Below are 18,124 nucleotides of genomic sequence, written 5' to 3'. Positions count from 1 at the left end.
TAGTCTAAAACCCTAGTTCATTAAAAATCAATCACTACCATTCAAACAGCAAGCATTAACACTTTGCAGAAGATAATAATGACAACAGAGTTGGAAGGAACCTTGAGGTCTTCTAGTCCAACCCCCTGCTACACCACTTCAAACAAAGGGTTATCCAACATTTTCTTAAAAACTTCCAGTGTTGGAGCATTCACAATTTCTGGAGGCAAGCTGTTCCACGGATTAATTGTTCCGTCAGGAAATTTCTCCTTAGTTCTAGGCTGCTTCTCTCCTTGATTAGTTTCCACCCATTGCTTCTTGGCCTACCCTCAGGTGGCTTGGAGAATAGTTTGACTCCTTCTTGGCAACATACTCTTCATTCTTTATAATATTATAATTTATTTATTGCAACCGTACCGGGCTATGCATGTCAGTGAATGCCTTGCAGTTCACTATTTCCAGAAATTATAAAAACTCTGCCTGCTTCCAGCCAGGATTTAGGAAAGAAGCTATAATTCAGTGAAGGAATGTCTGCTATGCTTAGGTTTAATCCCTGGCAATTCCAGATGAGACACAAGGGCAGGGAGCAATCCCATTTCGGCCAGGGGATCTTAGCGGATATGACAAAGGCTTGCCTCAAAACACAAAGTTCAAAACCCTGTTTTCCATCCATTTTCATAATATTGTATTCTCATTAAAAACTCCACACTTGCTATGTTGGTTTTCCTGTTAATCCTTAAGTTTTCTCAATAATCAGTTCCTGAATCACTTTATATAATACATTTGGCTACTTAAGTGATTCCAAAATATTGGACCACATTTTAAACAGGTATGTTTCTTTCCCATTTAATCTGTAATTGCAGCTAGGCCTAAGGATTGATCGATCAATCAATTATTGTTTTATCATTCAAATTTTTATAACCAGCCATCTTGTGTACATGACTCTAGATGTCTTACAAACAAAACAAATAGAAAATGAAGAAAAACAAATAATACATTTTTAAAGGAAATAATATAGAAGAATATAAAAACCATCGTAAAACATACATAAAATATATACTGCTCAAAAAAATAAAGGGAACACTCAAATAACACATCCTAGATCTGAAATGAATGAAATATTTTCACTGAATACTTCATTCTGTACAAAGTTGCATGTGCATAACAACATGTGAAATGGATTAGAAACATAGAAACATAGAAGTCTGACGGCAGAAAAAGACCTCATGGTCCATCTAGTCTGCCCTTATACTATTTTCTGTATTTTATCTTAGGATGGAGATATGTTTATCCCAGGCATGTTTAAATTCAGTTACTGTGGATTTATCTACCACGTCTGCTGGAAGTTTGTTCCAAGGATCTACTACTCTTTCAGTAAAATAATATTTTCTCATGTTGCTTTTGATCTTTCCCCCAACTAACTTCAGATTGTGTCCCCTTGTTCTTGTGTTCACTTTCCTATTAAAAACACTTCCCTCCTGGACCTTATTTAACCCTTTAATATATTTAAATGTTTCGATCATGTCCCCCCTTTTCCTTCTGTCCTCCAGACTATACAGATTGAGTTCATGAAGTCTTTCCTGATACGTTTTATGCTTAAGACCTTCCACCATTCTTGTAGCCCGTCTTTGGACCCGTTCAATTTTGTCAATATCTTTTTGTAGGTGAGGTCTCCAGAACTGAACACAATATTCCAAATGTGGTCTCACCAGCATTCTATATAGCGGGATCATAATCTCCCTCTTCCTGCTTGTTATACCTCTAGCTATGCAGCCAAGCATCCTACTTGCTTTCCCTACCGCCTGATTGTCAATCAGTGTTGCTTCCTAAGTGGACAGTTTGATTTCACAAGAGTTTGATTTACTTGGAGTTATATTGTGTTGTTTAAGTGTCCCCCCCCCCTTTTTTTTTTGAGCAATGTACATTATTCTGAACCCTAAGGGCAATCCCTGACCTTTGTCTTGACCAACGTTTGCCACAAAACTAGAAATGAAGGAACAAGCTAGGTTGTGAAGAAAAAAAGAAACAGCAATTCTGGAACTTAATTACACCAAGGAAAACAGCTGCCTCCTCCTAAAATAATGAACTATGATGGCACATGATTAGAATGGAGTATTGCAAGGGTTAGGGTCATTGTTGACATAGGGTCATTGTTGACAGCAAGCTAATTCTGCCGACTGCCAGCAGTTCGATCCTAACCGACCAGAGATGGGTTCCTCCCAGTTCGGACTGGTTCACTCAAACCAGTAGCAAACTGCTGGTGATGTCACTATGACATCACAGAATCGGTTCAGTCAGTACTGGTCTCTAGAAGCCCCCATCTTTTTAAAAAGAATTTAAAATTTATTTGTATTTCATTTTTTCTGAGTTTATTTTCTTCTGTGCATGCGCAGAAGCTGGGTTTTCAGCACTGCACATGCATCGCCATCTTGTTTTGGCTTTTACATTTTTAAAAAAACTTTTTGCCAGTGTGCAAAAAAAAAAAAGTTTTTACTTAAGAATTCAAATCTAATACAATTATTTAAAAGCAATTAATTATACAGTTAGGTGATAACTCTGGGAAAAATATAATTCTATTATAGATTGGTATAAATTAGATCTGTTGAAATAAATTTAAAATGACATATTAGAGGGGAAGACATAGTATAATGAATAATGAATGAAAGAAGTTAATGTGTTTCAGTTTTGGAATTTGAATGATACTTGCTTTTCCTTGTAAAGGATATTCGTCAGACATAAGATATATAAGATTTAATGTGAATTGACACTTCATTTTTGATCATAGGTAAATGTGGAATTTTTTAGGGGCATTTAGTTACGTGAAAATAGGGGTTAAGAAAAATGAATAATGAGTAGGAACGTAAGGAAATGGGTGAAGCACAAAGGCTTAGATTTATTAAATAAGAGAGACAACTAGCAGAGGAACTAAGCAATAGCATTCAAATTTAATTGAAAAATGAAACAATTGGCACAATCCAGGTGACGAAATTAGATAAAGGAGGTAACATAAGATTAAGGACATATACCAAAGGTAATGGATATGAAATTAAGAAATATTAATGATTATTTTTAGTAGATGATGCATGTTTATTAAGCTGTATATGATAGGCTATATATGTTTTTAGTGGGGATATATAGAGTATATAAAATATTATATATGTACATATACATACATACATACAGTACATACATACATACATACATACATACATACATACAGTATATACATATGTATGATGATGATGATGATGATGATGATGATAATAATAATAATAATAATAATAATAATAATAATAATAATTTATTAGACTTGTGCCGCCCCTCTCCGAAGACTTGGAGCAGCTCAGAACAAAATACAAAGCACAAATCTAATATTAAAAACAATGTATAAAAAACTCATTATGAAGAACAGTCATGCCATCCAATTAAACCATGCATAAAATGAGACAGCTAAGAGTCAGTTATGTCCCCCAAGCCTGGCGGCCTAGGGGGGATTTTCAGTAATTTGCGATGATGTATATATTTGTAATTAGAATTATCCATTTAGGGAAGGACTTAGAAGAGGGTAAGAGGAAGTAGGAGAGGAGAGAAAGGAGAAAGAGTAGAAGGGGAGGTAGAGAAGGGGAAAGGAGGAGGAGATGGTAGTAAGAAAGTAGGTACTAGAGGTAGAATAGCCACCTGAGATAGAAAGAGGAGAGTGGAGAGTGAGAAGATTGAGATAAATTGAATCATAAAATTAACATTGGAATGTAATTTAGGTTATGATATTGCTGTTTTTAAGTGATAATATATACATATTAAGGTATATGTGATGTTATGTATGTTTCTGCTGTGGAGAAAAAAAAACTTTTGCAAGATTGACTCAGTCTTTCATCCTTCTGAGCGGTAAAATGAAGACTCAGATTGGGAGCAACATGCTGACTCTGTAAAGCGCTTAGAGAGAGCTCTAAAGCCCTGTGAAGTAAGTCTAAGTGCAAAGTGCTATTGCTACAGAAATCCCCGAGAAGTCATCAGAGATAAAACTCACTTAAGCATCATCCGCGCTCTCTCACACTCTCTAATGTGGCAAATCAAGATGCACTTTACGCCACCAAAAGTGACCCAACGCCCTTGTGTGGGTATGTTCTCGCTCACCTCGTATGCAACGAAGTCATCAAATTCATCAGCGCATGCAGGAGGCGGCTCATCAGGAGTATATCCCATGGGGCAGAGCTGACTCTCTGGATCTGTTGAAGAAAGGAAAGAGTAAACTCGTCTGCAAAGAGAGGAAGAGCATTCCTACAGTCTTGCATTCTTATTATTGACCCCCTCAGAGAGGGTCCGCAACTTGGGCGTCCTCCTCGATCCACAGCTCACATTAGAGAAACATCTTTCAGCTGTGGCGAGGGGGGCGTTTGCCTGGTGCACCAGTTGCGGCCCTATCTGGACCAGGACTCACTGCTCACAGTCACTCATGCCCTCATCACCTCGAGGTTCGACTACTGTAACGCTCTCTACATGGGGCTACCTTTGAAAAGTGTTCGGAAACTTCAGATCGTGCAGAATGCAGCTGCGAGAGCTATCGTGGGGCTTTCCCAGGTATGCCCATGTTACACCAACACTCCGCAGTTTTCATTGGTTGCCTATCAATTTCCGGTCACAATTCAAAGTGTTGGTTTTGACCTATAAAGCCCTTCATGGCATCGGACCAGAATATCTCCGAGACCCCCTTTTGCCGCACAAATCCCAGTGACTGATTAGTTCCCACAGAGTTGGCCTTCTCCGGGTCCCATCGACTAAACAATGTCTTTTAGCGGGTCCCAGGGGAAGACCCTTCTCTGTGGCGGCCCCGACCCTTTGGAACCAGCTCCCCCCTGAGATTAGAACTGCCCCCACCCTCCTTGGCTTTCGTAAACTCCTTAAAACCCACCTCTGCCATCAGGCATGGGGGAACTGAGATAACTTCCCCAGGCCTATACTGTTTATGTATGGTATGTTGTGTGCCTGTTTTTTAAATTTGGGGTTTTTAGCTTTCTAATTATTGAATTTGTATTATATATTGTTTTCTGTTGCTGTGAGCCACCCCGAGGCTGCAGAGAGGAGCAGCATACAAATTAAATAAATGAATGAATGAATGAATGAATGAATGAATGAATGAATAAATAAATAAATAAATAAATAAATAAATAAATAAATAAAACATAAATAAAAACATAAATAAAAACATAAATAAAAAAAACATAAATAAATAAATAAAAGCATAAAAACAAACAAACAAACCCTGGCGAGATCCAGAGTTTTTTACTACCAGTTCTGTGGGCATGGCTTGGTGGGCATGAGGCTCTGTGTTCCAGTCCCAGATATAAATTGTTTCAACTCCTATCCTCAAAACGACGCTACAGAGCACTGCACACCAAGATAATTAGACACAAGAACAGCTTTTTACCGAACACCATCACTCTGTTAAACAAATAATCCCCTCACCACTGAGAAGCTATTCACTAAGGCTGTATTACTATTACTAGTAGTCTTCTCATCATTCCTATCACCCATGTCTTCCCACTTATACTGTATGACTGTAACTTCTTGCTTGTATCCTTACGAGTTATATTAACATTGATTGTTTCCTGATTGCTTATTTGTACCCTATGACGCTAAGAAATCTGATCTGATCCGATATACCGCTTCATAATGCTTTTACAGGCCTCTCTAAGCGGTTTACAGAATCAGCCTTTTGCCCCCCAACAATCTGGTTCCTCATTTTACCCATCTCAGAAGAAGGAAAGGCTGAGTCAACCTTGAGCCGGTGGTGAGATTTGAACTGCTGAATTACAGCTAGCAGTTAGCTGAAGTAGCCTGCAGTGCTGCACTCTAACCACTGCGCCACCCCGGCTCTATTCTTATATTCTTATTGTTCTTAGCTAGCAGCTGTGAAGAAACTTCACACCCCTTCTTCTTCCAATGAAGTGAGACACACACACACACACACACACATGTTGCTCTGCTTTGGTTTGAAAGGCATTAAAAATCAACAAAGTCCAGAAAACAACAACACACGATTCCTGAAGAACTGTGATCAGATACTCTTTCACAACGGCCAAACCCACACGCTGCTATTTATAGCAGCAGCCCTAATTACTGGAGCCCCACCCAACCACAGGTGGCCTCATTTTCTCTTGTAATAATCCTTCAGTTGTTGTCTCCTATGCATCACTCTATGCATGCGTGGATGTGTCATTAATTCTTGTTCAGAATCCAAGGATGATACAGATGATTGATCTCCTCCTGGGCTGTCTGCCAAACTCCCCTCTTCCCTGTCGCTCACGCTTCCTTGGTCAGAGGAGGCTTCATCGGCAGATTCCATCGGGAGCAAAACAGGCCTGCGGCATGTGGGTGTCTCCCCCACATCCACCTGCACATTCCTTGGGGCAGGAGCTGGGCCAGAGCTAACCACAACACTTATATTCTTATATTCTTATATTCTTATATTCTTATATTCTTATATTCTTATATTCTTATATTCTTATATTCTTATATTCTTATATTCTTATATTCTTATATTCTTATATTCTTATATTCTTATATTCTTATATTCTTATTCTTTTCTATAGTTGCAGGCCCAATCCACTGTTTTTGACTAGCAGCAACCTAACGATCACTGCTAGAACGCGTCACCCCAGCATCTTTTGGGAGCTGCAGCTAGAAAACCCCGAGAATATCACGGGCCAACCCCCCTCCTGCCTAAACAATCCTCAGCAAACCCATCACAGCCTTATCAACTCATCCCCCCTCCAGCCAGCCACCCCTCGCAATTGCAGATGGTGCGTTGTAGGGGTTGCTAGGGAGAAGTTTGCAACTCAATTCTCCAGTGCAATATCCGAAGGAAGGATTGTGTGTTCTTGTCCAAAGGAGCAGCAAAACAAAACAGAACAAAACCACAGTGTTTACATCCCTCGGTAGTGTCGCAAAAGCCTATGTTCACATGATCAGTGCACCTGTCCTGCTAAGAAGACCAGGAGCCTTCAGAAATCCAGAATCACAGTTGTTAAGTGACTCACTGTCATTAATTTAATAATACGTCGTTATGTGAACCTGGCTGGCTGCCCCATTGTCTTTGCTTGTCACAAAACCTGGGGGACCCTGCAACTGTCATAAATTGTCAGTTACCAAGCGCCTGAATTTTGATCACGTGACCCTGCAATGGCCGTTAAGTGTGAAAAACGGTCATAAGTCATTTTTTCCAGTGCCGTTGTAACTCTGAACGGTCACTAGATGAACTGTCTTATGTGGAGGACAACCTGTATGATTTTTATTTATTTTATTTATTAGATTTGCATGCCGCCCCTCTCCGTAGACTCGGGGCGGCTCACAACAATAACAAGAACAATGTAAGAACAAATCTAATAATTTAAAAAACACTAAAAAACCCATTATTAAAAGCAAACATACACACAAACATACCATGTATAAACTGTATAGGCCCAGGGGAGATGTGGCAGTTCCCCCATGCCTGACGGCAGAGATGGGTCATAAGAACTTTATGAAAGGCAAGGAGGGTGGGGGCAGTTCTAATCTCCGGGGGGAGCTGGTTCCAGAGGGTCGGGGCCGCCACAGAGAAGGCTCTTCTCCTGGGTCCCACCAAACGACATTGTTTAGTCGACGGGACCTGGAGAAGGCCAACTCTGTGGGACCTAACCGGTCGCTGGGATTCGTGCGGCAGAAGGCGGTCCCGGAGGTATTTTGGTCCGATGCCATGAAGGGCTTTATAGGTCATAACCAACACTTTGAATTGTGACCGGAAATTGATCGGCAACCAATGCAGACTGCGGAGTGTTGGTGTAACATGGGCATATTTGGGGAAACCCATGATTGCTCTCGCAGCTGCATTCTGCACGATCTGAAGTTTCCGAACATTTTTCAAAGGTAGCCCCATGTAGAGAGCATTACAGTAGTCGAGCCTCGAGGTGATGAGGGCATGAGTGACTGTGAGCAGTGAGTCCCGGTCCAGATAGGGCCGCAACTGGTGCACTAGGCGAACCTGGGCAAACGCCCCCCTTGCCACAGCTGAAAGATGTTTCTCTAATGTGAGCTGTGGATCGAGGAGGACATATACTCTGTTTTCTTTATATCCTCTGCTTTGTAATCCCTCCCATTTCCTGGTCTTCAGCATGGACCAAGGAAAGACTTCTGTTTGTCTGTCGATTCACCAAAACCGCTTTCCAAAGCTGGCTGCAGACTTTAAAGGAAGGAAGGGAGAAATACTCAAATTTCAAAATGCAATGCCCACCCACCCCTTCAAATTGAAGGAAGAATATTCCATTTGCATGGATGCTTTGCTTTAAATGAGGCAGGGCTGGGCCTCCCAGAGGCTGCCAAGCCATAATTTGCAAATGTTTCCTTCCCTTGTTGGCAGGATGGCAAGACACCCTTGAAAATTGTAGCCGAGGAAGATTAGAAGAGAACCAGCCTCATGTTCATCCAGTCAGTTGTGGATTGATTGATTGATGTATTTGTATGTATTTGTATGGCTGCCGATCGGTTTCCGGTCACAATTCAAAGTGTTGGTAATGACCTTTAAAGCCCTACATGGCATTGGGCCAGAATACATCCGGAATCGCCTTCTACCGCACGAATCCCAGCGGCCGATAAGGTCCCACAGAGTTGGCCTTCTCCGTGTCCCGTCGACCAAACAATGTCGTTTGGTGGGCCCCAGGGGAGGAGCCTTCTCTGTGGCGGCCCCGGCCCTGTGGAATCAACTCCCCCCGGAGATTAGAACAGCCCCCACCCTCCTTGTCTTTTGCAAATTACTTAAGACCCACCTTTGTCACCAGGCATGGGGGAGTTAAGTTATCCTTTCCCCCTAGGCTATTACAAGTTATGCATGGTATGTTTGTGTGTATGTTTGGGTTTTTATAATAAGGGTTTTTTAGTTGTTTTTATTAATTGGATTGTTCATGTAGTTTTACCACTGTTGTTAGTCGCCCCGAGTCTGCAGAGAGGAGCGGCATACAAATCCAAATAAATAATAATAATAATAATAATAATAATAATAATAATAATAATAATAATTTCTATTTCTATTCTCCAACACTGGAAGTTTTTAAGAAGAGATTGGACAACCAATTGTCTGAAGTGGTGTAGAATTTCCTGCCTAAGAGGGAGTTGGACTAGAAGACCTCCAAGGTCCCTTCCCACTGTTCTGTTTTCTATTCTATTCCAGTCGCTGGTGGGAGGAACTGCAGGCTATGAGTTGGGAGTGTGAGAGGGAGTACAGAGGCTTCAAGATCATTGTTGGTGTGGGAAGAGACAAAAGGGAAACGAAGGCGAGAAATTGAGATAAAAATATTGACTGATTGCTTGCGTGCCGTTGAGTAATGGTCAATTTTTAGCAGTCACCTAGGTAGATTAAGCTGTCCCTAATGAGGTCTTCTAACAGTGGAAATAAAAACAAAATTGCATTAAAACTAGGGATTAGAATGTCATAGATAGCGATTATAACTCCATCCAGCTTTTCCGGCTAATCTAGTGATAGTAATACTCTTTTATCCCTCTTCGCCATGTGTTGTATTTACATTGCAGAATGCTTGCTCTCCACTAAAGACAAAGCTTAAAAATTAAATTTGCAGGTGGACGATCAGAATCTGACCACCTGGGATTTTGCAGGTTTTTATAATAGTTCTTGAAGGACTTAAAAATTTGCTTTCATAACATTTAATTTTTTTTTCATAACATTTAATTTTTATTTTTATTTATCCACTTATAGACTTTATTCCAAACAATATACAATTCAGATTCTTCTTGGTCATTCAGGCTTCTTGTCATCATGTTATGAGAAATGTATGAATATATTAAAATGATTTTAGAATTTTTCTCTTTTTATTAACTTAATTTTATGTTTATTAGAATGTATAAACAAAATTCTTCTTTTCATCTAGATTAATATGTTGATTTAATGAATTAAGAATATATTCTTTTGCTGTATTAAAAATTAACTTCTAAGAAGAGAGGGGCAATTGTAGCCCCTACTACATGTTTAAATGTTTGTATTAGTTTAGTTTAGTTTAGTTTTATAGGATTTATATGCCGCCCCTCTCCGAAAACTCGGGGCAGCTAACAACAATCATGAAAATATACAATAAAATCCAATACTAAAAGCAAATTAAAACCCCTTAATATATAAAAACCAAACATACATACAAACATACCATGTATACAGTTGTAACGGCCTAGGGGGAGAAAAAAGTCTTAATTCCCCCATGCCTGGCGGCAGAGGTGGGTTTTAAGTAGCTTACGAAAGGCAAGGAGGGTGGGGGCAATTCTAATCTCTAGGGGGAGTTGGTTCCAGAGGGCCGGGGCCGCCACAGAGAAGGCTCTTCTCCTGGGTCCCGCCAAGTGGCATTGTTTAGTTGGACGGGACCCGGAGAAGACCCACTCTGTGGGACCTAACTGGCCGCTGGGATTCGTGCGGCAGAAGGCGGTCCCTGAGGTAATCTGGTCCGGTGCCATGAAGGGCTTTATAGGTCATAACCAACACTTTGAATTGTGACCGGAAACTGATCGGCAACCAATGCAGACTGCGGAGTGTTGGTGTGACATGGGCATATTTAAGGAAGCCCATGATTGCTCTCGCAGCTGCATTCTGCACGATCTGAAGTTTCCGAACACTTTTCAAAGGTAGCCCCATGTAGAGAGCATTACAGTAGTCGAGCCTCGAGGTGATGAGGGCATGAGTGACTGTGAGCAGTGACTCCCGGTCCAGATAGGGTCGCAACTGATGCACCAGGCGAACCTGGGCAAACGCCCCCCTCGCCACAGCTGAAAGATGGTTCTCTAATGTGAGCTGTGGATCGAGGAGGACGCCCAAGTTGCGAACCCTCTCTGAGGGGGTCAATGATTCTCCCCCCAGGGTGATGGACGGACAGATGGAATTGTCCTTGGGAGGCAAGACCCACAGCCACTCCGTCTTGTCTGGGTTGAGTTTGAGTTTGTTGACACCCATCCAGGCCCCAACAGCCTCCAGGCACCGGCACATCACTTCCACTGCTTCGCTGACTGTATGTCTGTGTGTTCTTTTTATGAAAAAATCAATAAAGTTTATTTTTTAAAAAAAATTGCTTTGAACAAAGAGAATGTGTTTCTTTAGCAAAAATGGGGCTCTGGTCAAACTTTGCCTTCTGCAGGACAAACCAAGGCTGTATTTGACCTAGTTTATACAGGTGGCCCATGTTGCCAATATTTCTGCAGCACACGTAATACCCAATTTACAAGAGTGACCGTTCAAAACACGACAGGGCTGAAAAAGTGACTTACGACCATTTTTCACACTTATGACAGTTGCAGCATCATCAAGCAAATTTCGGATGCTTAGTCTAGAGCAGTATTTCTTAACCTAGGCAACTTTGGGTGGATTTCAGCTCGCAAAATTCCCCAGCTGGCATGGGAGTTGAAGTCCACTCATCTTAAAAATTGCCAAAACTAAGAGATGCAGGTGAAACCCAAAGTCCTTTGCACAATCTGAGCTCATATTATGATGATTTCTTGGGAAAATCCATACAGGAAATCCTCACATAATAATCACTCATTCAATGACCATTTAAAATTTACAACGGTGCTGAATGAGTTCGAACCAGTAGTTTAAAAATGCTAAAAAAAAAAAGTTTTTAAAAAGTTCTGATAATCAGCCTGTGCGAACCTTTAGGAAAAAAAACTTTTTCAAGCATCTTTACTACCTGTTCGCCAGGTAGTGAAATGCTATCAGGTCCGGTCGGTTCATCCAAACTGGTAATTAAAAAATGCTTTTAAAAAGTTTTTTGTTTTTTTTTTTTTAAAAAGGTTCCAACGATTGCTGGCACAACTGATTATCATAGCTGATTGTCAGAACTTTTTTAAAAAAAACTTTTCTAAAGCAATTTTTTTACTACTGGTTTGGGTGAACCGACACGACCTGTTAGCGTTTAACTCCTGACCTGTATAAAAAGCAACCGACCTCCGTTTCTGATTGCAGAAATCCCTCGACAGAAGTCTTCAAAGCTGATCACGCCAAGCCCAATCGGGTCCAAGAACTTGATCAAATCCTTCACCTGCAAACAGAGACACAAGTCAGACTTCCCCGGCAACAGATAAAAGTTTAATTCAAGCTTCAGCCTCGCGCAATGCACTTTTTTCCTAATCAGTCCCAGCGATGGGCATAAAACTTATCCTTCAAGTTTAGAAATATAAATGAACACAATTGGCCGTACACTGCACTCATTATTAGATAATCAGGTGCATAATATACACGATGATTTAAATTACATCCATTTCATTTAAAAGGCTTTCAGACCCAAAAGATAACACCCTCCCTTTCTCTCCAATTAAGTCCATAAAATCAAGTTTTTGATAAATTCAAAAGGGTCCCCCCTTCCCCCCGCCTCTCTCTTTTTAGCTATTTTAATGAAGTCTATAAATTGGACATAAATAATGAATGCACATCTTTAAACCACCATTATCACTCCTTAAATTTACAGGGATATAATTCCCAATATGATTTATTTTCCCTTAATTGTAGCACTGGTGGAGTTTTCAAAATAACAAAAGAATCCTTGATTTATAGCCATTCGTTTAGTTGGATTAGATTATCTCTGCGACTGCCTTCTGCTGCACGAATCCCAGCGTCCGGTGAGGTCCCACAGAGTTGGTCTTCTCAGGGTCCCGTCAACCAAACAATGCCGGTTGGCGGGACCTAGGGGAAGAGCCTTTTATGTGTGGTCCCCAGCCCTCTGGAATCAGCTCCCCCTGGAAATTCGCACAGCCCCCACCCTCCTTGCCTTCCGAAAGAGCCTAAAAACTCATCTTTGTCGCCAGGCCTGGGGAAATTAGATCTTCCCCCTGAATAACGAGTGTTTTTAGCATAATTTATTGGGTGAATGTCAATGAATGGGGTTTTTTTTAGAATACAGTAGTCCCTCACCTATCGCTGGTGTTACGTTCCAGACCTGGCCGCGATAGGTGAAATCCGCGATGTGGAATTTATCGACTGATAGTACTTATTTAAGTATTTATATTGTAATTGTTTGGTAAGTTTTCATTGTTTTAAGTGTTTATAAACCCTTCCCACACAGTATTTATTTTAGATACAGTATTTAAATACAGTATTTACAATTTTAGATATATTTTTTTTGAAAAACCTGCCGATCGAGTTCGGCGGGCTGTTTAAATCTGCCGATCGACTTCCTCAGAAACCCGCGAACCAGCGAAGATCCGCGAATGATTTTTCTCATTAATATTTCTTGAAAACCCGCAATGAAGTGAAGCCGCAGTAGGTGAAGCGCGGTATAGCGAGGGACTACTGTATTTTTTAAAAAAAAATCATTGTATTAATTGGATTTATTGTACTGTTATGTTATTGTACTGTTATGTTGTGAGTCGATCCGAGCCCTCGGAGAGGGGCAGCATACAAATCCAATTAACTAAATAAATAGTGACCATTTGAAGAGACAAAGGCACTGGAAAAAAATGACTTACGCCTGTTTTTCACATTTACGACCGTTATAGCATCTCCATGGTAATGTGATTATATTTGACAACTGACTCACATTTATTATGGTTGCACCGCGGGACAAGCAAAGTTTGTAGGGAAGCCAGATTTACGTCAGAGCCGTGTTCCTAACTTAACCCTTCATGCCCTTCATGGCAACGGACCAGAATACCTCCGGGACCGCCTTCTGCCGCACGAATCCCAGCGACCAGTTAGGTCCCACAGAGTTGGCCTTCTCCGGTTCCCGTCGACTAAACAATGCCGTTTGGCGGGACCCAGGGGAAGAGCCTTCTCTGTGGCGGCCCCGGCCCTCTGGAACCAACTCCCCCCAGATATCAGAGTTGCCCCCACCCTCCTTGCCTTTCGTAAGCTCCTTAAAACCCACCTCTGTCGTCAGGCATAGGGAAATTGAGATATTCCCTTCCCCCTAGGCTTATAAAAAAATTATGCATGGTATGTCTGTATGTATGATTGGTTTCTTAAATCAGGGTTTCTTTTTAAATTCACTTAAATATTAGATTTGTTTATATTGTTTTATTACTGTTGTTAGCCGCCCAAGTCTACTATTAGATTTGTTTATATTGTTTTATTACTGTTGTTAGCCGCCCCGAGTCTACGGAGAGGGGCGGCATACAAATTTGATTAATAAATAAAATTAATAATAAATAACCACTGCAATGATCCACTTAACAACTCTTGGCAAGCAAGGTCGTAAAATGAGGCAAAACTCACTTAACAGTCTCGCTTAACAACAGAAAAGTCGGGATCAGCCAGCCGGCGTGCATATGCAGCCCAGTTTTTGGCGGTGCCACGCTCGCAACGGAATCACACTTCAGTAAGCCCAAACTTCTGGGTTCTGGCATGCATGCACGCCTAACTATTAGCTGGATGGTGCACATACGCACACCGGTTTTCGGCACAGTTGAGCATTGCGCACGCATGTGCACCAGAAACCAGGCAAGCCTGCACATGCCGGGCGACACAGCTTTGCATGCCACTTTGGGCACGTGTACCATAGCCCTACATGGCATTGGGCCAGAATACATCCGGAACCGCCTTCTACCGCACGAATCCCAGCGGCCGATAAGGTCCCACAGAGTTGGCCTTCTCCGGGTCCCGTCGACCAAACAATGTCGTTTGGCGGGCCCCAGGGGAAGAGCCTTCTCTGTGGCGGCCCCGGCCCTGTGGAATCAGCTCCCCCTAGAGATTAGAACGGCCCCCACCCTCCTTGTCTTTCGCAAACTTCTTAAGACCCACCTTTGTCGCCAGGCATGGGGGAGTTAAGTTATTCTCTCCCCCTAGGCCACTACAAGTTATGCATGGTATGTTTGTATGTTTGGTTTTTTATAATGAGGGTTTTTAGTTGTTTTATTAAATTGGATTGTTACATGTTGTTTTACCATTGTTGTTAGCCACCCCGAGTCTGCGGAGAGGGGCGGCATACAAATCCAATCAATCAATAAATAAATAATAAGTAATAAGTAATAAGTAATAAGTAATAAGTAATAAATAATAAATAATAAATAATAAATAATAAATAATAAATAATAAATAATAAATAATAAATAATAAATAATAAATAATAAATAATAAATAATAAATAATAAATAATAAATAATAAATAATAAATAATAAATAATAAATAATAAATAATAAATAATAAATAATAAATAATAAATAATAAATAATAAATAATAAACAAACAAATAAAATAAATAAATAAATAAATAGGTAAATAGGTTCGCCATCATGGATCTAGGCTAGTGGTTTTCAAAACCCTGGTTCACGGCTTAGCTCATTGCGCAAACCCAAAATCAAGACTGACTTCATCTAAAACCAGATGATTAAAAGGAAGGTAGCTTAATCAGCAGCAGCATGTGATTATAAAGATGCCATGCTCAGGATCTCACTTCAGCCATGAATCAAAGAGGGTGGATTAGGCCTTCCTTAGTTAATTGGGGGATCATCTTGGGCAATTATTGTAGGGATTACTGTCGCTAACAGCTGCAAAGCTTTGGAACGTATTACATAAACGGTGAAAAATTATCAGGCGCTGAAACCCAGAAAGTCCCCCCTCGCACCACTTTTTAAACACATCCTTTAAAAATATTTTGATTGCCAAGGCTTTATTGGAAGAATAGGCAATTTGTCAGGATTCCCCAATTATAGGGACTTTATAGTAAAACAAAAAACCAAAAAACCTTGAGTCTGCAGCTGTAGATAATAACGCTTTTATAACACTGCAGCAATTAGCGGGAAATAATGAGAGAAGAGAGGGAAAAATCACAGGTTAGCAAAGGTTAGGAGACTGGAAAGAAAGACAAGGCACAGAAAGAGATATAATTAGCCCCCCCCCCCCCAAAAAAAAAATCATATTCCAAACAAATAAACGGGAGAGATGCAGCGTTTTATCTGGAGATTGGGGGCTTTTCCTCCGATGTGTACTGGACAATGCAACAAATGTGACCCCACACACTTATCGCAATGTATGCATTGTGATATATGTTTTTGAATGATCAGCCACCCAGAATAGTTGCTAAGATGGGTGGCTACAGAAATCAGTCAATCGATCAAACAAACAAACAAACAAACAAACAAACAAACAAATAAATAAAGGTAGACCTTAGAATAGAATGGAATAGAATGGAGATAGATAGATAGACAGACAGACAGACAGAAAGATAGATTTGTAAGCCATATTTGGGTATACCAGGGTGATTCGACAGAAAAAAACATAATTCTTCCCTGGCACAAGCTGAAAGGAAGAGAACCTGTGGTCTAGAGGTTAAAGCTAAGTTCAAATCCCAGTAAGGGCATGGCTAGCTGATGAGAGCAAAATAGCTTGAAATAGATCTATACTAGTCTCCTTTCATTTTCCTTATCAGCATTATCAGCAAATATATGTACATACATACATACATACATACATACATATATGTCAAATGGGGTTTTTTTTAGCATTTTTTTTTATATAGTTGTCGGCTATAAATATATTAACTGCCTTGAAATGGTCCTGGGTTGGGCCTAGAGGCAAAAAGGAGCTGTGACATTCCTTAAAATATACCAGGGTGATCCGACATAAACACACACACACACACACACACACACACACACATATATATATGTTTTTTATGTCAGATCACCCTGGTATATTAAAAAACATATAGCCCCTCCCTGGTACAGAGCTGGAGGGATCAGGTCTGGTGGCTCAACTGTTAATTCTCTGCCTTACAAGGCAGAAGCTGCCAGATCAAATCCCAGTAAGGGTGTGGCTAGCTGATGAGGCCAGAACAAGGCCGAAATGGTACCATCCTAGTCTCCCTTAATTTTAAAAAAATTTCAGCTAAAAACATTTGATACATACATACATATATATATATATAATGCTGCTCAAAAAAATAAAGGGAACACTCAATAACACATCCTAGATCTAAATGAATGAAATATTCTCATTATTCTCTGTACAAAGTTGAATGTGCTGACAGCATGTGAAATTGATTGTCAATCAGTATTGCTTCCTAAGTGGACAGTTTGATTTCAAAGAAGTTTGATTTACTTGGAGTTATATTGTGTTGTTTAAGTATTCCCTTTATTCTTTTTGAGCAGTGTATATTCTCCATTCCATTCTAAGGACTCCCTTTATTTATGTCTTTGTGTGATCAATTGACCGATGCCACGGGCATCTCTCTTTGACCCCAGAGAAAATGGTGTCAAAAATTGTGGTCCTTTTTTGCATTGTAGGGGAAGGTTATCAAAGACAGTTGTGGGTGTCATGAGCCTTGGAAGATGCTCAAAGCACCTTTTTGACACCCCTAACATTCCGGACTCCCTTCTCTAAACAGAACCTGATCTTTTTCCAATTTGGAGGGGTGGGGGGAGAGAAGCATGATCTTCATGATTGAAACATTTAAATATGTTAAAGGGTTAAATAAGGTCCAGGAGGGAAGTGTTTTTAATAGGAAAGTGAACACAAGAACAAGGGGACACAATCTGAAGTTAGTTGGGGGAAAGATCAAAGGCAACGTGAGAAAATATTATTTTACTGAAAGAGTAGTAGATCCTTGGAACAAACTTCCAGCAGACGTGGTTGGTAAATCCACAGTAACTGAATTTAAACATGCCTGGGATAAACATATATCCATTGTAAGATAAAATACAGGAAATAGTATAAGGGCAGACTAGATGGACCATGAGGTCTTTTTTTGCCGTCAGTCTTCTATGTTTCTATTTAGTTTTTTTAATATCAGATTTGTGCCAGTATAATATTGTTTTTATCATTGTTGTGAGCCGCCCCGAGTCTTCGGAGAGGGGCAGCATACAAATCTAATAAATTATTATTATTATTATGTTTCAAAGCCTGGCAAGACCATCAAATGTTCGGAGGTGGCGGCCCTTCTGCCTTTACATGTATTATTTGGCTTTGTGGTGACTGAAAAAAAGTCATCACAAGTGACAAGGTGACTCATTTTCAACCTTCAGAAATACTTCAGCACTTTTTTCCCCGTCATGTTTTAACTTATGTAGGCAAAAAGCATCACAGGAAAAGCAGGTTGACCACACACCACTCATCGCATGATGCGCCAGCTGGAAAGAAAAAAATGGGGTACAGATCTTAGTGTTTTTGTGATTCTTCTGAGGAAAGTTTTGCTT

General features: G+C 40.4%; 1 protein-coding gene across 2 annotated transcripts in view; it reads right to left on the bottom strand.

The window, feature by feature from the left end:
* The window catches only part of RAB11FIP3 (RAB11 family interacting protein 3), a 110,701-nt gene that overhangs the window by 66,526 nt on the left and 26,051 nt on the right, over positions 1-18,124 (bottom strand). For both annotated transcript variants that reach the window (XM_070761013.1, XM_070761014.1), the window contains exons 2-3: positions 11,945-12,038; positions 4,114-4,205 (exon numbers count right to left, since the gene is read on the bottom strand). In XM_070761013.1, the coding sequence (XP_070617114.1) occupies positions 4,114-4,205; positions 11,945-12,038 (186 nt within the window). The remainder of the gene's footprint in view (positions 1-4,113; positions 4,206-11,944; positions 12,039-18,124) is intronic.

Source organism: Erythrolamprus reginae, chromosome 9, assembly GCF_031021105.1.
Source record: "Erythrolamprus reginae isolate rEryReg1 chromosome 9, rEryReg1.hap1, whole genome shotgun sequence".
Taxonomy (NCBI): Eukaryota; Metazoa; Chordata; class Lepidosauria; order Squamata; family Dipsadidae; genus Erythrolamprus; species Erythrolamprus reginae.
This window is presented reverse-complemented; position numbering and strand designations above follow the sequence as displayed.